Source organism: Schistocerca piceifrons, chromosome 2, assembly GCF_021461385.2.
Source record: "Schistocerca piceifrons isolate TAMUIC-IGC-003096 chromosome 2, iqSchPice1.1, whole genome shotgun sequence".
Lineage (NCBI taxonomy): Eukaryota > Metazoa > Arthropoda > Insecta > Orthoptera > Acrididae > Schistocerca > Schistocerca piceifrons.
This window is the reverse complement of record NC_060139.1, coordinates 777,292,639-777,316,074: the sequence shown is the minus strand read 5'-3', so window position 1 is coordinate 777,316,074 and position 23,436 is coordinate 777,292,639. Positions and strand designations below refer to the sequence as shown.

General features: G+C 39.1%; 1 protein-coding gene across 1 annotated transcript in view; it reads left to right on the top strand.

Moving 5' to 3' along the window:
• LOC124776941 (piwi-like protein Ago3) overlaps positions 1–23,436 on the top strand; it is a 219,971-nt gene that overhangs the window by 25,569 nt on the left and 170,966 nt on the right. Inside the window, exons 3-5 of the mRNA XM_047252163.1 lie at positions 4,614–4,930; positions 5,276–5,422; positions 19,151–19,349. Of these exons, the coding sequence (XP_047108119.1) occupies positions 4,614–4,930; positions 5,276–5,422; positions 19,151–19,349 (663 nt within the window). The remainder of the gene's footprint in view (positions 1–4,613; positions 4,931–5,275; positions 5,423–19,150; positions 19,350–23,436) is intronic.

Below are 23,436 nucleotides of genomic sequence, written 5' to 3'. Positions count from 1 at the left end.
AAGTGTCACTAAATCACAGTTCATACAACAGATTCTATACAACTATTGATTATGATGGAAATAGTTATCTTCAGCAAAATGATCATTAAAACCACTGAATATCAGCCGCGCACAACACTGACGTATGTTACCTGAAACAATATTCTTCGCAACTCGTGCGTAATTAATTTCGGCTCCATACACCAGCTAGAATAGTTTCTTATAAGGATCGTGCTATGAGCACTGTTTTTAAAGAACAAATCTGATTCGAATTATTTTCATTAAAATGAGTTCAGGACCACCGGTGCACATTTATTTTTACACTTTTGTATTACGTTTGGTATTTATGTCTGCAGAGTTGCGTAATTTGAATTTGCCACTGAGATAATTGTAAAGATGGCGGCAGACAATTCATAGAGACTTTCTATTGTTAGAGCAAATAAGGAAGTATTTGAAATGCTTATTAAACTCTATAAACTCTACTTTCATATTGTGCACTATTTAGACTTCATCAAGCAAACATTTGATTTGTTTCTAAGGAAAACACAGACAAAAATGCGATACAAATCGCTATCATCAATGGCTGAGAGAGGAATTAAAGTTACAAATAATTATTCACTCATATTTATAATAATAATGAACTCTTATTTTCAAGTAATAATTAACAAATAATTACAATTTCTTAATAGACCTCAGTTTGATATGCGTCTGCAACCTACAAAAGCCAACCAACAAAAGGTAAAAAGAAAGGAAGACAGACAAACGCAGATCATAAAAGGAATTTACAGTTATCATTGTCTTTGTATGATACACATCGATATATCCAATTACATCATAGAATATTATATAAATAATTAATATTTATCATTGTTTTCATTATTTTTTTATATGTCGAATAGATAATGTTTATTACTGTTACAGGCATAATTTCTTCTCGTTGCACTGTAGCTAAAATTTATCTTGTTGATGTTACAGCAGGAAGTGAATCCCCAACCACAGAAGAATAATTGCTGTATTTGGGTGGTGTGCTTGCAAACTTGGTATCAGTCTAGTCACAGTGCACACAATACTAGAACACAAATAATGTGGGCAACACAATAAGCAACAAATTAGTCATATATTAAAAGTATAAACCATGTAAATAATCATCTTTGGTTTCATGCCCAGGCACGGCATTATTGCAAAATTTCTGCACCTACTTTAGCCTAACTCAGTGTACACTGGCTAAGTAATCTAATAGCTGTTCAGTCTGGACTGCTCATGTTGAGTAGTGATAAACACTGTGACACTCGGCATTGACTATCTGATTTATCGCTCGTTGATAGTTGCTGGCCAATAACTACAGAAACTGTAGATAACGGGATGGCAACTGACACTCTGTGACAACTGATCGGGAACATGTGGCCACATGAAGCGGCACATATGCGTTTGTCCACAAATGATAGAAGAATGTCCATCTGTGAACTGTTTGACCAATGAGGTAGTTAGCCCTATGTAACCGCTAACATATGAGGGCATGCTGGAAATTAGTGCCTCTGAATTTTTTATATGAAAACTCTTAAAGCTTCTTTAAACAAAACAAACATTATTAACATATTTATTCTTCATACCTACGTATTTATTGCTCACAACAAGCACATTTCTGCCAATGAGAGACTACTCTGTTAATACTGTCACTGTAGAATGGTTGACGTTGACAGAGCCACAACCTGACCTCTGCTTACACGGCTTCATCGCTATCAAAGTGAAGTTTCCCAAGGTGCTCATTAAGTTTGGAAACAGATGAAAATAGGATGGGGCCAAGTTAGGACTTGAGGATGCTCAATGACAAAGAATCCAAGGTGACGAATTATTGCAGATGTTGCAGTGCTTGTGTGTGACCTGACATTGTCATGCTGAAGACTAGGGTGCTCGATGTGTGGACAAATTTCATTGAATTTGAAACTTGGTTAAAGCAAACATTTTCTCACGCAACGACATAGTTAAGTTACAAGTCACCAATTGTGTGCCACTGTTCAAGCACTCTAGTGGTAGGGGGTTGCAGATATGTAGACATGATAAATAAAAAGAAGAATGTTAATAACATTGGTTTTCTTTTAAATAAGATTCAAAAGTTTTCATGAAAGTATGGAGGCACTACTTTTCAGCATGCCCTCATAACTAGTTGTGTGATGGAAGTATCAGTAGGTTCCTATTAAGTGCACCATGTATGTGGCAACTGATCATAACTGTGTGGCACCATTCTTGAAACTGCTTGCCTTGTGGTACCCTTTGTTGTTAGAGCTGTGCCCTCTGTGTGAGTGAATACAGGATCAGTGAAGCCAGCAGGGAGTTGTGGCTTGCCTCGTAGCAGTCACTTCAGTGAGTCAGGAGTTGCCCTGACCTATCTACAAATAGGACCTGCCAATTAACATACATTTTGTTGGGTTTGTGGCCTACTTATCACCATATGCCAAAATATATTTTGTATTTTGATACAAGGATTGAAGAAAATGTTTGGGGACTTGCACACTACGAATGGGTGTGACCATGCTTATAAATTTTTGTTATCTGTTTCAAAGCTGGAAGTTGTTGTGCATTACATAGATTGGCTGGATCTTGTTTAGACCTCCTGTGATTTGTCATGGGTGCTGTATATGACAAGATCTTTTGTGTTCAATTTATCATTTTTAGTGAAAATTTCTTAATTTTATGTTGGGGGAGGGGGGGGGGGGCATGTGTGGTTTAATTCCAGTTGAAATCTTCAACATTTCCACTTTTAATCACATTTGCCACACGATTTAATTGTGCACTAAAATCTTCAGTATCTTTTACCCCAGCATACCACAATCTTCATTATTCCATGTGACTGTGAAAGCCAAATTTGTTGTACGGAAATAAATTATGAGTCTTGGATTGTGGAACCATTGGAAACATCAAATGTTATCATCAACATTATCGCATCATTTGAAACTGACAGAAGATAAATATGCAAGCAGCAAACAAAAATGCAGCTAAAGTTTACTTATATGTAAAAAGTTTCTTTGGACGTTAAATTAATTATACATTTCTAGTGAATATTTTGATTTTGATACTAACTACTGTAGTAAATTGGGGAAAAAAGTTCTGAGAAATTGTCTTACTTGTTTTACTGTCATTGTATCCAATGAAGGATGTACAGGGTGGAGCAGAGGAAATGCATGTTTTTTGAACCGCCAGTAAGTGATGACGGGAGAGGGGTATTGATCTTGAATGAATGTTGGCAGACTGCCCATACAATGCAGTTTCAGTTGCTATGGAGCGTTGGAGTGTAGAGCATCATGTGTTCGTTATCAAGCAGTACTTTAGAAACGATGATTCAGTAGTCACAATGCAATGCCTTTTCCATCAGAATGTTAGAGTTGGATGTCGAGGTGCAGTGCCTGATTGAAATACTGTACTCCGATGGGTTGCAGTGTTTAGAAGTTCTGGATCTGTGATAAAAAAGAAACCGCTTAGTCTTCCCCATTTAGTTTGTATTTTGGAAAATGTAAACTGAGTGAGAACGGTAGTTCTTGCTAGCCCGAAACGATCGGTTAGATGACAGGCTGTAGCGCTGGGTATGTCACGTCGTTCGTTTCACTGCATCTGACATGGGTATCTTAAGTTTCACCCGTACAAGATAATGATCGTCCAGCAGCTTAGTGAAAGGGATTTTGTGCAGCGCAGGGAGTTTTGTTGCGTAATGGACGAAATTGTTACGGAAGATGCAGATCCTACGGTCTTTATGAGTGATAAGCACATTTTCATGTAAATGGTTACGTCAGTGTTCAGAATTGTCAGTATTGGGTGCCGGAGAACCCACATGGATTACACCTAAGACTTCTCCACAGTTTAAAAGTAACAGAGTGGTGCTGCATTTCAAAGATGGGGATTGTTTGACCCTATTTTTTTTTTTTTTTTTGAAGTGGAAGGAACTGCAGTTACTGTGATGTCAGCACGCTACGTTAAAATGTTAAACAACCAGAACTTAAAAGGCGTCAAGTGAACATGAGAGAAATATGGTTTCAGCAGGACAGTGTCACAGCCCACACAGGGAGAGCATCCATGGAAGTGGTTCGACAAACGTCCCCAGGACATGTTTCGAGATATGGTGATGTTTACTGGCCCCCTCGTTCACCCGATTTGTCTATATGCCACTTCTTTTTGTGGGAATATTTAAAATCAAAAGTCTACATGATCAAGCCTCGCACAATCGATGACCTGAAGAATTCCATTCGTCAGGAAATTGAAGCTGTGCTGAACGAAATGTGGGAGAGAGCCATGCGTAGCTTTTGAGAGAGGATCCAAATTTGTATCCAGCAAGAAGGACGTCATCTCCAAGACATTATTTTTCGACCCTATTTAAAATATGTATATTTCAAAACTGCTTTAAAAATCTGTCACTTAATGCTTGTTTTTATTACTTTTATCACACTGTTTGTCCCGGTCATTCAATACTGAAAAATCTGTTTTTCCACTGCTCCTCCCTGTACATGCTTCCTGGTGTGGATATCACTGTTTAAAAATTTACAGCCAACAAGCTGCATATTGACACACACACACACACACACACACACACACACACACACACACACACACACACATATTAATTCTGAAATTATTGCATTGGACAGTCTGGATTTTCCCGTGGACGTGGAGTGTTGCTTCCTGAACAGCATGTTGCATCTTCACAAGAAACTGCTGAAGCCTCATCCCGTGAAGCACCATTGGTGGGAGGTGGTCGTGGACAAAAACTAATGGCACTTATAAAAACATCACAGCACAGAGTACAAAGTACAACACCAGGACCAGTGTCAACACCTGTTGTTTCTACTACTACTGCTGCTCCAGCAGCAGCAGCAGCAGCAGCAGCAGCAGCAGCTCCCACTCCTGCAGTAAGGCCAGTGGGCAGGGGTCGTGCGGCACTGTATGAAGCACTTCGTAGTATGCCGTAAGTACATTTGAACTGGCAGTGAATGGAATGTGTTACTGTGTCGGATTTGTTCTTAGACACTGTTGAAAACCTATTTTTTTCCTTTTGAGATTGCTACTTTGTAAGTAGGTAATAGAGAGAATAGAATTGCTAAATATATATGGCTTACTGATATTTAAATAGGCTGTTACTCGGGGTATTGAACTTGCAAAACCGACGAAAAGATGTTCCAAAATGCTAGCATATAGCCACACAATAGATATTACTGTCTGTTCTTTCCAGTTTTCGTGTTTGGTATTTATTCAGTTTCTATTAGTTTATGAAAGTGGAGCTATTAAAAGTAATATATTATACAACTTGCAGTGGAACCTCAAGAGGTATACCTGCTCCTGTACCTACACAGAAGCCTCCAGAGACAGCCATACCAGTGGAATCTCTGGCCCAAAAGATGGAGCAGGTGGAAATAGAGCGAAAACCCCCAGTAGTGTGTATGGGACAACAGGGAGAACGGTAAGAATTCATTACAAAGCCTTTTTCTTGACTGACTGACTGACTGACTTACTTACTGTGCAAATTTTCTGTTTATTCATGATTCAATATATTTTGACTGCTTAAAGTTCTTCATATTTTTTGAAGCTTTCAGTTTAACATTAAGTTACTCATGAAAGATTTTTGATACTTGTGATGAATGCAATTAATGACTTTCTTCTGCTTGACTAATAATACCTTTGTTATGGTCACCTATTTCCTACAGTGTGATCTGCAAACATCCACCAGGGCTTAAATATTAATAACCTTGTCTCTTCACTTCTCATATCAGGAAATTTTAGGAATAACTGTGTTTGCTCATCAGCTTACTGAATATATTCGGGGAATGGATCTGTGCGAAACTTAGATTATTACTGCTATTACACAGGTCTGTTTTTTAGCCACCCACTCCCATTCTATCAGCTTTTTTCTTCTCCTCCTTGTGATGAACACACCTGCTTTCTTTGTCAGTACTTAAAGTACCTGGCATGGAGTGCAGTAAATTTGGTCTAGTATCCAGTATCAAACACTGTTGCCTTACTTAATGCTAGTTGGTTACCAACAAACTTATTTCGCTACCTAAATAAGGAAAGGTCATGTAATAAGTCGTGACTGGATTGTGTGTACAGATACTTGTAGTTTTTCAAGTTGGAGAATAAAACACATACAAACGCATTTGAGGAAACTGTAACACATGGAATGAATGTTTCAGACCATTCTAGTCAGCAAGTTCATGTATTAAAATGTGCCAGCATTATTATTATTATTATTATTATTATTATTATTATTATTATTATCATCACATCACTGAAAGGTGAATGTTATGTTAAAAGGCAGACTGAGAAATCTGTTATCAACCGTGATTTGTTTCCAAATCACATATTTTTTCAGGCACTTGCTTTACTGCTATACCACCAGGCCCAAGCCTTCAGATTTGCTTAGATAAGCATACATGCAGGTCCAGCAGTGCACCCTGTTGTGCGATCAGAAAGGCCAGTGTTATGACAATCTCTGTCTGTGAAGAGCTCCCAAAAGAAGTGGAAGCATTAAAGCAGGTGTTGCAATGCCTCATAAATATCAAAAGATTCAGTGTGACTTAAGGGGATAGCCCTCTTGGAATGCGTGAAAAATTGATGATTTTCGTTTTTTTTTTTTTTCAGGTAAAATAAAAAGTTACGCTAAATCTGATTATATAGTTTTATTCCTGATACTTTTGCCTTTAAGGAATCCTTTTGTATCTACATCAGACACTCCATATAACCACTGCACCAGATTGAAGACCCCTTGTAGCCAGAACACTGGCCATTGGTGACAATTCCCAAAGCCCTTCCACTGGACTTCTAACAAATTAATTTTGTACAAGTAATTTTCAATCTATTTTCTATCAACATGCGTAGGATAATTCAAAAACATGAAGTTCTAACAAAATGGTGATATCTTCAGACAAATGTCATTTTGAAACTTCCTGGCAGATTAAAACTGTGTGCTGGAACAAGACTTGAACTCAGGACTTTTGCCTTTCACGGGCAAATGCTTTGCCAACTGACCTATCCAGGCACGACTCACGACCTGTCCTCACAGCTTTACTTCTGCCAGTGTGGAAATGTCATTTTCTTTACCCACAAAACCAAGCAGTGAAAGATACCATAAAATGGCTATGTATGCTGATAGAGGACTCAGTTTAGAATGCCGGCATCAAACTGTGATCAAAATGGTATGTACTGTTTTCAAGGTAAGTTACCAACCAATTGGAAAAATAAGGTTATGAAGGAAAAGTGTTTAAAGTTATGGATTAAATTTTTTGTAGTTAAGCAGCGAAGCTGAGAACTAACACCTGTGATTTCATAATTTGTATAAAGGCTTTTCTTTTTGACTTTCTGATGACGGGCAGTGCCTGAAATGTGTCAGTGTAATAAATAAATCTTGAACAACAAGTCACCAGTTCATTCTAGTAACCTATTGACCATTGGCATAAGTATCCTCAAGTTTGTCAAGGTCGTAGGCCTCCTACATGACTTTGTCTCCTCTTAAAGGGGATATTAGACAATAATCTGCCACAAATGGTAAAAGTCCAGCACAGCAGCCAGCTGGCAGTAGAGTTGATGTAGCTAAGAGAATTAGCTGTCACATTATCCATGCTCGAAAATAGAAAGCAATTCTAAACTCCCGTCAATTTGCTCAAGTACAGAAGGGTTTATTCAGAGTATGTTTTGTGCTTTTTGTTGTTTATGTTTTACTGTTATTGTTGATATTGGTGATAAGCAGATAGCTTAATGTTTTCATATTGGAGATTTGTTGCACATTTTTTAGTGATTAAATTTTCATAAAAGGCAGTAACTAAAGAGGAACAATACTTTCTGCCAACAAACTTACTATACAAGCTGTTTGTGAAAAGCATTTGTTGTACTGGTAGCTTCATGTTCTAGAAATGGATTGGACCAAACAAGCGTTAATTCACGTGTATAGCAAGGAATGGCGTTACTTCCAACTGGGTGAAAATGTCTCATTCATTACTTCGTCACCTAAATAAAATACTTCCTCTATCACTGACAGTAGGTTGTTGAAATGTCATGTCTGTTCTCATGAAGTTCCAAAATTCCTGTGGATCTTGAGGGCCTCAATTCCTTCATTAATAAGAAATATATGCCACTGTCTTTGTCCCTTCTTCCCAGCCAGGGTTGAACCCAACATCAGATTTTTCATCGTCATTATCGTGCCCTAATGCTAAGGGTTACAAACACTGTTAGAGTAGTAGCTCCAAAGTAACAGTATCCTTCAGGTGCAGAATGCTGTATAAACATAAATTTATAGAAACATATAACAATAATTACTTCATTATCATCATCTTGGACAGTTTCCATCATTTGGCCTGGTCTGTATAGAACATAGGCCTTTCAGCCATCTGTCTCTCAGTCTTCCTCTTGGTCTCTTTCCTTCCAGTTTCATCTTGTGTATCCTCCTGGGTATCCTCTTCTCCTCCATTCTCTTAACGTTTCCATACCATCCCAGTCTTGATTTCTCTATCTCCTCCTGTAACGGATCCACCTCTCTGATCCTCTCATTTCTTAACCTGTATATCTTTGTCACTCTAATACTGTTTCTCAAATATTTCATCTCACTAGTTTGTACTTTGCTTTTCTCTCTTTCTTTCATAACCTAGGTTTCTGATGCATATGTCAGGATCTGGACGTAGTATGACCGGTATATAACCTTTTTACTGATTTGGGGTACATCCTTGCTCCTATCAGGCTTCCAACACTCCTCCGAAATGCATCTGCTTTTCTCCCCCACTCGTTTATTTCTCTGTAATTTTTTCCATCTTCCTGTATCAGGCTTCCTAGTTACTTGAAACTCTCGACTCTCCTCAACCATTCTCCACCAGTTATTGTTATTTCAGTTGTTCCTTTCTCCATTGTTCTTGTTGTGATAATCGTCTCACTCTTACTTATACTAAATTTCATCCCATATTCTTGTACTGTTCATTCCCATATGTCCAACTGCTCTTGTACTTCCTTCTCCTTATTCCCCCAAATCATCAGATCATCTGCAAACACCATAGCTCTCATCTTCCTTTCACCAATTACTTGTGCTACTGTACTCATTATATCATCCATCAATACAGTGAAGAGTAATGGTGAAAGTGCACTTCCCTGCCTCAAGCCAGTCTTCTGTTCAATCCAAGCTGATCGCTCTCCTCCCACTTTCACACAGCTCACACTTCCATGGTACATTTCTTTTATCCTCCAAATAATCTGTTTTGCCACTCCTCTGTTCCCCAAGGCTTTCCACACTTTACTTCTACGTGCACTATCATAATGCTTTTTGAACGTCCATGAAGGCCATTAGTAGATCTATTCCATATTCATAGTGCTGTTCCTGCAGTTGTCTTACAGCAAAACTCCGTGGACCTTCCTGTTCTGAATCCATTTTGCACAATGACTCATCAGTGTTATTCCCTGATAGTTCTTGCAATCTTTTCTATTTCCCTTCCTAAAGATTGGGACAAATATTCCCTTCTTCCAGTCTTCTGGGATCATCTTCTGTCTCCAACCAGTTTTCATTGCACGATATCCCCATTGTATCCACACCTCTCCTGCTGCTCTCACCATCTCTACACTTAGCTCATCCTTATCTGTTGACTTCCGTCCCTTCAGTTTCCCCAATGCCTCTTCCACTTCTCCCCATGTAAGGTCTTTTTCTATTTGCGATCCTCCTCTTTTTCTCCTCGGCTCGTTCCTCCTTATCAAGGTCTCCATTCGGGTTCAGGAGTTCTTCAAAATACTCCTTCCACATATTCTTGAGTTCCTCCTTGTTGTCTACATCTTGTCCACTTTTGTTCACCATTTGAGCATAAGCTGTCATACCATTCTTCCTCTTACTTTTACTCATCCCATATAACATCTTTTTTGAGCCTTCACTATCCTCCTCCATGATTCTGGTCCACTGTTTCATCCGCTTTCTCTTTCCTTCCCCACCACCACTCTTTATGCTTCTTTCTTTCTTACCTGATACTCTTCTTTTGTCTCTACTGTTCTCTTCTGGAACCATACCCTAAAGGCTCCATTCTTCTTCTGTACTATATCCTTTGATTTATCATTCCCCCAGGGTGTTTCTTTCCATTTCTTTTTGTTGCTTGTCCTCCCACATATTGCTTCCACCGCACTTATAATGTCCCCTTGAATCTACCCCATTCCTCCTCTACCATTTTTGGTTCATCCTTTGGGGTGCTTTCCTTTACTACTTGTAGGTACTGTAGCCTGCTTTCTTCCTCCTTCGTCTTTCCTGGTCATAAAAATTGCTTGATAAACAATAATAACAACAAACATTTCCTTAATAAATAGGAACCTTGAGCCCTCAGAAATTCGTAATTTAAATGAACAGTCAGCCCCCTTAAGAGATTTGTGCAGTATTTCCATCCAGTGTGCATGTGTGAATTCACACAAGAAATATGCAGTGTGTGTCATGTAATAGAGTGATGTGAACCAGCCTGAGGTGTCAAGCATGTTAGCTTTGAGTGCTGCTGCTTAGGTGCCTATCTTGAGTGCATCGGGTTTGATTACATGTGGTGACAGATGTGCCCTGTGACTGTATTTATTTAAAGTAGTAGAGGGTACAGCAATCAGTCGCAAATAATGTTTATTGCAAATCCAATTTCCGGTCACTGTTTGGCCATCTCCTGTGCAGTAATGTTTTAACTTAAATTTACTACAATGAAGGTGGCCACACTGTGACCAAAATCTGGATTTGCGATAAACATTATTTGCAATTGATTGTTGTACCATTTACTATTAGGAAAAATCTTAGCTTCCATTGTTAAATGGAATCAGGCAAACACCAAACATAATAAGCAGACTTCACTACTTCCCCAGTTCCTCTTGAGATGACACTTGATGACACTTGCGACATAATAAAGCACGTGGTACAAAGCCAATTGCAACACATAACTCATTCATATATGGCCATAAACTTACATAATGGACAAAAGTGTAGGTTATCTTAACGTACCTTAGTGAAAATATGACGTACTCCAGATTCTCTCTGGGCAGACCTGGACATTTTTGAGGATTTCAGCACCTTTCAGATTTGTTTTCTTTGAAAAACTGACATTTGATGTACCAGTAATGAAAAATCAATAGAGGTGACGTCAATCACATTATCTTTGTGACACCTTACATTGGAAATTGTTCAGATTTTCGTAAGCTGTTAGTAGTAGTTTTACCGTGATGTCATTTTCCATCTGCATAAGAAGATAAAAGACCTCTTTCACAGACTCATGTTCATTTCTTCTCCTCCTCCTCCTCCTCCTCCTCCTCCTGGACATAGAGGTTAGGCACTTATGCCTAATCTGTCTTTATGCAGTATATTTTGAAGAGAGCCAGTTTGTATGAAATTCACTGGCCCATTTATTTGTTTCTTTGCTGCCCATACAACAATCAGTTTTCAGACATTACCATATTTTTAGTTCACATATACAAAGGCTTAGTTAACATAATAGGTGAACACATTGATATAGTGTGCGAAGATCACGAATTACCAATTTTGTGTTGCAAAAACAAATTTACGCTATATACAGTGTTTTACAAAAGGATGTTGTTGTTGTTGTTGTGGTCTTCAGTCCTGAGACTGGTTTGATGCAGCTCTCCATGCTAATCTATCCTGTGCAAGCTCCTTCATCTCCCAGTACCTACTGCAACCTACATCCTTCTGAATCTGCTTAGAGTATTCATCTCTTGGTCTCCCTCTACGATTTTTACCCTCCATGCCGCCCTCCAATGCTAAATTTGTGATCCCTTGATGCCTCAGAACATGTCCTACCAACCGATCCCTTCTTCTAGTCAAGTTGTGCCACAAATTTCTCTTCTCTCCAATTCCATTCAATACCTCCTCATTAGTTATGTGATCTACCCATCTAATCTTCAACATTCTTCTGTAGCACCACATTTCGAAAGCTTCTATTCTCTTCGTGTCTAAACTATTTATCGTCCATGTTCCACTTCCATACATGGCTACACTCCATACAAATACTTTCAGAAATGACTTCCTGACACTTAAATCTTTACTCGATGTTAACAAATTTCTCTTCTTCAGAAACGCTTTCCTTGCCATTGTCAGTCTACATTTTATATCCTCTCTACTTCGACCATCATCAGTTATTTTGCTCCCCAAATAGCAAAACTCCTTTACTACTTTAAGTGTCTCATTTCCTAATCTAATTCCCTCAGCATCACCCGACTTAATTCGGTTACATTCCAGTATCCTCGTTTTGCTTTTGTTGATGTTCATCTTATATCCTCCTTTCAAGACACTGTCCATTCTGCTCAACTGCTCTCCCAAGTCCTTTGCTGTCTCTGACAGAATTACAATGTCAACGGCGAACCTCAACATTTTTATTTCTTCTCCATGGATTTTAATACCTACTCCGAACTTTTCTTTTGTTTCCTTTACTACTTGCTCAATATACATATTGAATAACAACGGGGGGTAGGCTACAACCCTGTCTCAGTCCCTTCCCAACCACTGCTTCCCTTTCGTGCCCCTCGACTCTTCGTAACTGCCATCTGGTTTCTGTACAAATTGTAAATAGCCTTTTGCTTCCTATATTTTACCCCTGCCACCTTCAGAATTTGAAAGAGAGTATTCCAGTCAACATTGTCAAAAGCTTTCTCTAAGTCTACAAATGCTAGAAACGTAGGTTTGCCTTTCCTTAATCTATTTTCTAAGATAAGTCATAGGGTCGGTATTGCCTCACGTGTTCCAATATTTCTACGGAATCCAAACTGATCTTCCCCAAGGTCGGCTTCTACCAGTTTTTCCAATCGTCTGTAAAGAATTCGCGTTAGTATTATGCAGCTGTGACTTATTAAACTGACAGTTCGGTAATTTTCACATCTGTCAACACCAGCTTTCTTTGGGATTGGAATTATTATATTCTTCTTGAAGTCTGAGGTTATTTCGCCTGTCTCATACATCTTGCTCGCCAGGTGGTAGAGTTTTGTCAGGACAGGCTCTCACAAGGCCGTCAGTAGTTCTAATGGAATGTTGTCTACTCCAGGGGCCTTGTTTCGACTCAGGTCTTTCAGTGCTCTGTCTTCATCTACATCCTCTTCCATTTCTATAATATTGTCCTCACGTACATCGCCCTTGTATAGACACTCTATATACTCCTTCCACCTTTCTGCTTTCCCTTCTTTGCTTAGAACTGGGTTTCCATCTGAGCTCTTGATATTCATACAAGTGGCTCTCTTTTCTCTAAACATCTCTCTAATTTTCCTGTAGGCAGTATCTATCTTGCCTGTAGTGAGTAAGCCTCTACATCCTTACATTTGTCCTCTAGCCATCCCTGCTTAGCCATTTTGCACTTCCTGTCGATCTCATTTTTGAGACGTTTGTATTCCTTTTTGCCTGCTTCGTTTACTGCATTTTTATATTTTCTCATTTCATCAATTAAATTCAATATTTCTTCTGTTACCCAAGGGTTTCTACCAACCCTCGTCTTTTTACCTATTTGATCCTCCGCTGCCTTCACTATTTCATCCCTCAAAGCTACCCATTCCTCTTCTACTGTATTTCTTTCCCCCAGTCCTGTCAATTGTTCCCTTATGCTCTCCCTGAAACTCTGTACAACCTTTGGTTCTTTCAGTTTATTCAGGTCCCATCTCCTTAAATTCCCACCTATTTGCAGTTTCTTCAGTTTTAATCTACAGTTCATAACCAATAGATTGTGGTCAGAGTCCACATCTGTCCCTGGAAATGTCTTACAGTTTAAAACCTGGTTCCTAAATCTCTGTCTTACCATTATATGATCTATCTGATACCTTTTAGTATCTCCAGGATTCTTCCATGTATACAACCTTCTTTCATGATTCTTGAACCAAGTATTAGCTATGATTAAGTTATGCTCTGTGCAAAATTCTACCAGGTGGCTTCCTCTTTCATTTCTTAACCCCAATCCCTATTCACCTACTATGTCTCCTCCTCTCCCTTTTCCTACTCTCGAATTCCAGTCACCCATGACTATTAAATTTTTGTCTCCCTTCACTACCTGAATAATTTCATTTATCTCATCATACATTTCATCAATTTCTTCATCCTCTGCAGAGCTAGCTGGCATATAAACTTGTAATACTGTAGTAGGCATGGGCTTCGTGTCTATCTTAGCCTCAATAATGCGTTCACTATGCTGTTTGTGGTAGCTTACCCGCACTCCTATTTTTTTTATTCATTATTAAACCTACTCCTGCATTACCCCTATTTGATTTTGTATTTATAACCCTGTATTCACCTGACCAAAAGTCTTGTTCCTCCTGCCACCGAACTTCACTAATTCCCACTATATCTAACTCTAACCTATCCATTTCCCTTTTTAAATTTTCTAATCTACCTGCCTGATTAAGGGATCTGCCATTCCACACTCTGATCCGTAGAACACCAGTTTTCTTTCTCATGATAACGACGTCCTCCTGAGTAGTCCCCGCCCGGAGATCCGAATCGGGAACTATTTTACCTCCGGAATATTTTACCCAAGAGGACACCATCATCATTTAACCATACAGAAAAGCTGCATGCCCTCGGGAAAAATTATGGCTGTAGTTTACCCTTGCTTTCAGCCGTTCGCAGTACCAACACAGCAAGGCCGTTTTGGTTAGTGTTGCAAGGCCAGATCAGCCAATCATCCAGACTGTTGCCCCTGCAACTACTGAAAAGGCTGCTGCCTCTCTTCAGGAACCACACGTTTGTCTGGCCTCTCAACAGATACCCCTCCGTTGCACCTACGGTATGGTTATCTGTATTGCTGAGGCACGCAAGCCTCCCCACCAACGGCAAGGTCCATGGTTCATCCTATTGCATATGGACTACAATCTGCAGCTTCCCCCATCCCCCCTCCCCCAATTCCCACCCCCCTGCCATGTATTGTACCTACGTACATTACTGTTTGTTACATTATATTCTGGATTTTGTTTCACAAACATTATCACCTGTAGGATTTACATAGAATAGATGGTTAGTATTTTATATTGTCTAAAGACTTCTCTTCAGGGTTCTCTCTAGTTTACCTTAGCTACTACTCTTACTGCCTTTTTTTTGTGATCTGAAGAGCCTTTCCATACAGACAGCTGGTGCCCCACCCCATATCTCCCACTGAAGAAGTGAATGTCTCACTCCAGAGTATATTTATCGGAAGCTATCATGGTCCATGAAGGCTGAAACCTTTTTCAGCGGACACACATTTGTACTGATTTTCATACAAATATGGTCTACGTGTTCTTTCCATGACATACATTCATTAACAGTTATACCCATAAATTGGTGTTTGTGTAGCTAAGGGCCAATGGAGGTGTAAATAGCATTCTGTTTATGTTCTGACTGTAGCTAAGCATGAATTGCATTGTCTCTGACTTCTTGTTATTTATGAGTAGCTTACTTGCAGTAAGATAACTTGACCGAAAATTATAATTGATTTCACTACTGTTTGCATATCATGGCCCAACCCAACAAAAGTTGTTTCATCAGCATACCTTAAAACCCTGCAGTCTTGGGCTTCAATTAAATTGTTAATGTACACAAGAAATAGAAAAGGCCCTAATATACTTCCTTGGGGCACACCACATTGAAGTATCTTGTGTGATTTGGTTGTTACCAACTGGGCCATTTCTTTTATATGTTAACTTGACACACTGTTTCCTGTCTTTCAGTTAGGAGGTAAGTAGTTGTAAGACTACCCCTCTCATCCCATATGCTTCTAATTTATGCAATAGAATTGTATGATGCACAGTATCAAAAGTTTTACTCACATCCAAGAAGGTGCCAGTCTCCTTCGTTTAGCTTCATTAATGTTTTATGTATAAAAATTACTACTGCTGTTACAGTAGCTCTTCCTTTTCTAAAACCATGTTGTAGATTTTTAAATAGATTATGTTTGATGAAAATGCCTTAAATTGATTTAATATTACTTTCTCTAATAATATCCCAAGCTGTGAAGTTGATGATATTGGCCTATAGTTTTTCATGTCAGATTTTATTTCCTTCATGTACACCAGTAGGATTTCAGTGATTTTCAAAAGATCAGGGAATTCTCTGTGGCAGTAAGAGAGATTTATTAGATGTGTGAGAGGCTTCACTAACTCTCCTTTGTAGTCTTTTAACAGCTTAGGTGAAATGTGATCCCAGCCACGAGACATTTTAGCTTGAAGTAAATATGTATGTTAATTTCCCACACACTTCTTTTGGGTCATTTGTTAATTTCCCACACACTTCTTTTGGGTCATTTGTTGTATTATCATTTTCTTTTGATGTTATGCTGGTGTGTTCATGAGACTGCTGTTTTCCACATTCTCTATACATTATTTTCCAGGCTATTTTGGTAATACAGGTTGAGTTGCTTATTTGGTAGGCATATTTCTGAACTTTAAGGTTAGTCAAGCAATCTCTGTATTTTTTTCTGAGCAGTTTGTATTTTGTTAAATAATAATGTAATTTAGTATCTCTAAAGAGTATGTAATGGTCTTCTACATTCTTTCTCTGTTTATTATAATAAAAATTTCTTTTATACATAAACATATTGCTTTTATTCTAACTGCATTCCCTACATAAATTTCCATAGTCAGGACTGTGTGGTCAGATATGTAGTTTTCTACTGTGGTTAAGTTTATGTTCTCCTTTACGTTTGTGAGAATGTGGTCAATGCATGTCTGTGTCTCTACAGTAATTCTTGCAGTTTCTTAGTTTATGTGATAATAGTTATAACACTGCAGTAAGTCAATGCAAATAATTATTGCTGTTATTTAGTGTGTCTATGTTGTGGTCTCCAACAAACAGTACATGTTTTTTATACGGTGATGTCTTCTCCAGAAGGTCCTCCAGACAGCTGAAAAATTCTTCATTACTGCTTTCAGGTGACCTATACAGAGCTGGTGCAATCAGGCTATTGTTCTCTAGTTTAAAATTTTTGCTGCAACCTCAAGTACCATTTCTGTACTCAGATCATCAACCCATTTGACTGTTTCACATGCTACTTCGTTTCTGCTATAAATGCGTACCCCTCCATCTTTACATGTTCTTCTACAGAACAAGTTTATGAGTTTGTAATTTGTTCTCCTGTATCTATATGCTTCGTCTTCCTGGCAAACTAATTCCCGAGGGCATGCAGCTTTACGGTATGGTTAAATGATGATGGCGTCCTCTGGGGTAAAATACTCCGGAGGTAAAATAGTCCCCCATTCAGATCTCCAGGTGGGGACTACTCAAGAGGATGTCGTTATCAGGAGAAAGAAAACTGGTGTTCTACGGATCGGAGCGTGAGAGTTTGACAGAGCACTGAAAGACCTGAGTCGAAACAAGGCCCCCGGAGTAGACAACATTCCATTGGAACTACTGACAGCCTTGGGAGAGCCAGTCCTGACAAAACTCAACCATCTGGTGAGCAAGATGTATGAAACAGGTGAAATACCCTCAGACTTCAAGAAGAATATAATAATTCCAATCCCAAAGAAAGCAGGTGTTGACAGACGTGAAAATTACTGAACTATCAGTTTAATAAGTCACAGCTGCAAAATATTAACGCGAATTCTTTACAGACGAATGGAAAAACTGGTAAAAGCCGACCTCGGGAAAGATCAGTTTGGATTCCGTAGAAATGTTGGAACACAAGAGGCAATACTGACCCTACGACTTATCTTAGAAGCTAGATTAAGGAAGGGCAAACCTACATTTCTAGCATTTGTAGACTTACAGAAAGCTTTGGACAATGTTGACGATGGACGATAAATAGTTTGGACAAGAAGAGAATAGAAGCTTTCGAAATGTGGTGCTACAGAAGAATGCTGAAGATTAGATGGGTAGATCACGTAACTAATGAGGAGGTATTGAATAGAATTGGGGAGAAGAGGAGTTTGTGGCACAACTTGACAAGAAGAAGGGATCGGTTGGGAGGACATGTTCTGAGGCATCAAGGGATCACCAATTTAGTATTGGAGGGCAGTGTGGAGGGTAAAAATCATAGAGGAGGGCCAAGAGATGAATACACTAAGCAGATTCAGAAGGATGTAGGTTGCAGTAGGTACTGGGAGATGAAAAAGCTTGCACAGGATAGAGTAGCATGGAGAGCTGCATCAAACCAGTCTCAGGACTGAAGACAACAACAACAACAACAACAACAAAGAAATGTGGTTTTGATTCATTTAGGTATATTCAAAATGCTCTGTTTTATTTGTTTTATACTGAAAACTGTGGCATGTAAGAGTGGTGCACAGATTAAGCTTGGTGGACTGTCATCTGAAAAGTGTGCATGCGTGCAGTTAAAAAAATCACTGTCCTAAGCTACTTGTAATGTGTAGCATGTCAATACACTCTCTCTCTTCTGCTTGGTATTAATCAAGAATGATGGCTTGAGGCTCCATTGAACACAATGTTCAATATTAACTCTTAAAATACTGCAGATGATCTGAAGGCCAATTGCTGTTTTTAAAGGATTTGGAGCTATGTGTGTATGTCCATCAGCAAACTTTACATCCATATTTCAATAGGATAATACCTTGAACCATGGGATTGACTTCTTTGATGAATCAAATTCCACTACGCAGAGTGGCTGCGTAGTTAGAGGTGCCATGTCACGGATTGCATGGCCCCTCCCGCTGGAGGTTTTGAGTCCTCCCTCGGGCTTGGGTGTACGTTTTGTTCGTAGTATAAATAAGTTTAAGTAGTGTGTAAGTGTAGGGACTGATGACCTAAGCAGTTGGGTCCCTTAGGAATTCATGCACATTTGAAAATTTTTAATAAAATTCCTCTGCGTCATTGTCCCTAATGTTCACATTAGATGTCCATCAAACATTTCGGAGAATTTTCCGTTTGATTTACTGTAACAGTGGAAAGAGAGTACAGTGTGTCCACTTGTGAAACATCTTGAATTAAAACTGTTGACCACATTAGGGCTCATACCTGGTGTCTGGGTTAGAGTGCCAGTGGCCCAAGGTTGTAATCTATGAGCAATTTTCAGTTGAATAGATACCTGGGATTAATAAAAATTTGCTTACCTCATTGGCAGTTGTATGGGATACTTTTCACTTCCTTCCCTGTTCCTTAAACCTTCTTGCTCACCATGTCCCACAAATTTAAATTGCAAGAGAAGTTTATAAAATATAATATTCATCCTAAATGTTTTATTTTTAGTTGAGGAAGACAGTATATTAGATTGCAACAATTTATATTTTACAGTATACCAGCAACAGCCAATTACATAAGGTTAGCTGTGCAACCAGACAAAGGAGTATTTGAATATGAAGTACGTTTCTCTCCTACTGTTGATTCCAAAAGTATAAGAAGCAAGATACTGAACAGTCTTGCAGATAGCATTGGGCGCTGCAAGACCTTCGATGGTGTAACACTTTATTTACCCATAAAATTGACAGAAGAGGTAAGTGAAATGTCAGCTGATGTTTCAGCTATACTTAAGATACAAATCTGATAAGTCTGTTTTAAGAGATTCAGGAAAAAATAGGTACATGTTCAAGTAACATTTTCTGCCATATATGTGGGATTTGTGTGTGTGTGGGGCATGGGGGGGTAGACGCTGGCAGTGCACCAATGATGCTCGAATATGGGAAACAAATAAATAATATCTCCTCCCCCCCCCCCCCCCCCCCCCACACACACACACACACAAACTATCTCCATATTTGAAGAGTGGAAAAAAAATCACTTTCATGTCTGTACTCCTGTTCTTGCCATGCTGCAGTATAGATTTTGTTAAGCTATCCATATAATCTAGCTTTGATTAAAACCAGCGCTTACTGAATGTTGACACTCATAGTCCGCCTGCATTAAAAAGAGAGCAAGTTTATGCATCATCATTTACAGGGGCCTGCACACCATCAGTTAAACTAAGCTGGTAACTATCAAAGTCAAAATCCTTACGGTATCTGAATTTAAAGGTGTGTGCCCTATGTTCAGTTTTCCCTTCAGTTCCATTCCTAGTTCTCTCAATTCTTGCATTCCATGCAGTGTTTGTGACAACAGAAAAATGAGATCTTTGGATTGCTGTGATGTTGCGCAGCTGTGTTGCTTCTTTCTTCCCGAAAAATGGATTGAATGTTATTTTATTCACTACACTGTCACAAGTTGTGTAAGGCCCCAGAAAGTTGTGGCTTGCAGATTAAAACATAGTACATGGCCATTTTTTAAATACACAATCAAAATAGGAAACACATTTTGTATCCCAAGGATACAGAAGCCTACAACAAAATTAAAAAGCACATATTTTTTTTGTGACAACTTGTTGAGATTCAGGTAACTGGTGATGACAAATCAATGAAAAAGTGTACAATTATTGGACAAAACTTCACAGTATATCATTATTAAAGACTAGTAAATCATGCACATGAACAACCTGCCGGAACTGTACAGTTACTTCTAATGATTATACAGTTTCCCTCAAACATGACATCATGTGATAAAACTGTGCAGTTAAACCAAAGGTACGTATTTCCTTTGAGGGGGAATGTGCGAAAAATTTGTCAAATTTTGAAATTATTTTTACTACCACATAGTTCTGTAGCATGTTAGAAAATTGCTTCCAATCTTCGGAGAGTAATTCATGCTACAAATGATGTAAAAGCCGTCTTGCTTCAAACAAGATAGTGGCACATCCTCTTTACTATGTGACTCCATCCTTGTTTATGACGCTTTTAATATTTCCTGCTGTCAGAGAAGCATCTGGAGAGTATAGAAGGCTGTGAGCCTGGGTACGATATAATCAATGATGCTGTATTAAAGAAACTCACACATGGCGGAACACAAACCTGAAAAAAAGCTTTGATAACCTCTTTTGGAAGAGACGCCCAAAGACAACATACTATTGTTAAAATTGCATTATACAATGCTTGTCTGGTGTTCAATGATGGTAACATTGGAAGTATGAGGCCCTTAAGAGACAAAGATGTGATGCAGTTTGCTTCCTTGCAAATGCATTGAAGAAGATTGATAATGTGCTTATTGCTAATAATGAAATGCCGGTGATGGATGTGTCGAAAAAGCATGCCAGCAGGATCGTGCTAGAGGAACAGAGCTGCAGAAAGTCAGTTCAACCACATCTAGGGCTGTGATTAACATTAAATACTGGTTTATGGTATAAATGGTGATAAAATCTTATTTTGCAATTCCCACAACTTTCATTAATCAGTGTGTAAGGAACATTTTCTGTTGAATCATTGCAGTACATTAACATGGGTTCCTGTGATATGAAATATTTCAAAGTACATTACTGCTAAGTTTATTTAAATTTTTGTGGAACAAAAATTGCTCAGTATCATGCACACCAATCTAAAAAATTATGTTGTGAGAGTTCTAAGGCTGATACTAAAAAACCATTACATAGATCTGTTTATTTGATTACTAAGAACAACGTACCTCATTATGTAAGTGATAAGTATTATTATACTTTTCGAGGAAGTGTTCCTCAGATGATAGTGCATTTTAAAAATATCCAGCAACATCCAGATCAAATTATTTGACATAAAAATTGAAAAAATCGAGATTGTAACCAGTAGCATGAGGACGACAAGTGCAAAATTTGGTTCAATTCTGTCTCAAAATTTAGATTAGCTTATGGATACCTGTGTATTGTCTAATATTTCCCTCTTTAAGGACATAGAAACTATGCACCTTCATGAAATGAAATGAAACATTTCTGTAGGTGGAAACTGATCATGAGAGAATCTCAAAGCAATCACCCTGAAGCTGAGATTGAAAGATTCACAGTCTTGAAGGGCTGGATAGATTGAAATATGATGGAGAGACGAAATCTGTAATGTCTTGCCAAACTTTGGAGAAAGTGTGATAGTGGAAGTGGAAAGTACTGAACACTGTAAGAATGTTTTCTAACGGTTGGTAATGGATACAAGCTGAGAGTTATTTTCATTGCTGATGAATCTGGGTTCTTAATCTACTTCCCTGATATACATATTGTGTTTGGGAGGAAATGCCAGGAGAAAAAAGTGAAACAAAATAGTGTTCAGGCCCTGCTGTGTTTTAAAGTGACAACGTGATATGGTGCCACAATTAATACTGGTAAAATTTTAAACTCTTAATGTTTTAAAGAAACAAAACACCGCTGCAAGTTTCAGATTTTTGTGGCAGTGACCGCTGAAACTCTGTACAAAGTTTAGCTGCCGTGATGTATGCATCATTTGTTTCTTCCCGCCAACTGTCCAAGCCACCTGCAGCCTGTAGACATGAGCATAATTCATCCCGTGAAAGCCAAATATAGAATGACTGTTGTGCAGAGGTCAATTTCATTCCTTGAAAGGACATATTGAGAATGAACGTTATTACAATCTATGCCCATGTTTGTTGTTGCCTAGCATGTTGTAACCCAATAAATTGTGTTGAACTGTTTTATAAGTGATAGCACGTTTAGTATCAGTTGCCGTATAAAAAAAATAATGATTAAACTGAATATTGGCTGAGATATTCCACAACTGAGTTATTTCAGACTTTACATGTTCATGTTTTAGTGGCAACTTCTGACACCAAATGTAACAGCAACACCAAATGTAGCGGGAAGAGGTAGAAGGCTCTGTGTTAAAACTCGTCTGAGCTTTCCAAGCGATTTATTGTTTCCAACTACAGTGCTGCATTCCCCTCTGTCTGCATCACCGGGTCCCGCAATGCTGAGGACACGACTTTGCTGACTGTGAAACGTCTTGGCGTGGAATGGCTGCCTCAGCGACCTGTGCACACACTGCTGTATGTCAGCCTTGTATGGCCGTGACGTCAGGATGTGCCGACAGTCGACTCAGCGATCTTCACCCCTGCCGCCTCAGCGCCACTTGCCAGGCCGTCGTGGTTCAGATTGCGGATGACAACAAGCACCTGCAATCCGACATCCGAATCTGCAGCCCTCGTCTCGGGATGCCTCTGGCGTTTTTTGGGATCCAACAAGTCTGCCCGCAGTAGCGAGCCGTGGTGTGGCCCGCGTTGGCCTCAGAGGGTCGAACCAGCAACCTGCCGTGGACTGAAACGCTGGCGCCCCATCTGCTGCTGTGTGTAGCCAGTTGTGTTACATGCCCCGCCATCCAGGAGAGCTCCCACACTTGAATTATTTGTTAGTGAACCGGCACCTATTTATATGCGGCTGTGTGCCTCTGTTTTGCTAAACGCACTGCTCTGTGTCACGTACTCGTGTCACTTAGGTTGGCCACTGGGCCCCTTCTGCCTGTGACATGGCACAATGCAAACAACTGCGTGTACTTTTCCCGGCGGTTCTATGCCCCTGTGGCCTCTAATTTACTTCGCAACTGCTGGTGAGTGCAACTCACTGTAAAGAGGCTCGCGCCTGGCTGTAAATATTGCACCGAAGCTAACCTTTTCCCATCTTAAACGGTGGTGCCTCTACATTATTCCCCCCTTCAGAAAGACCCGGTCCTCGGGGTGACCTTTAACTAATGCTTAACTTGTTTGGGTTGGCACCTAGGACATACTCCTTTACTTTTAGAAAACCTAAA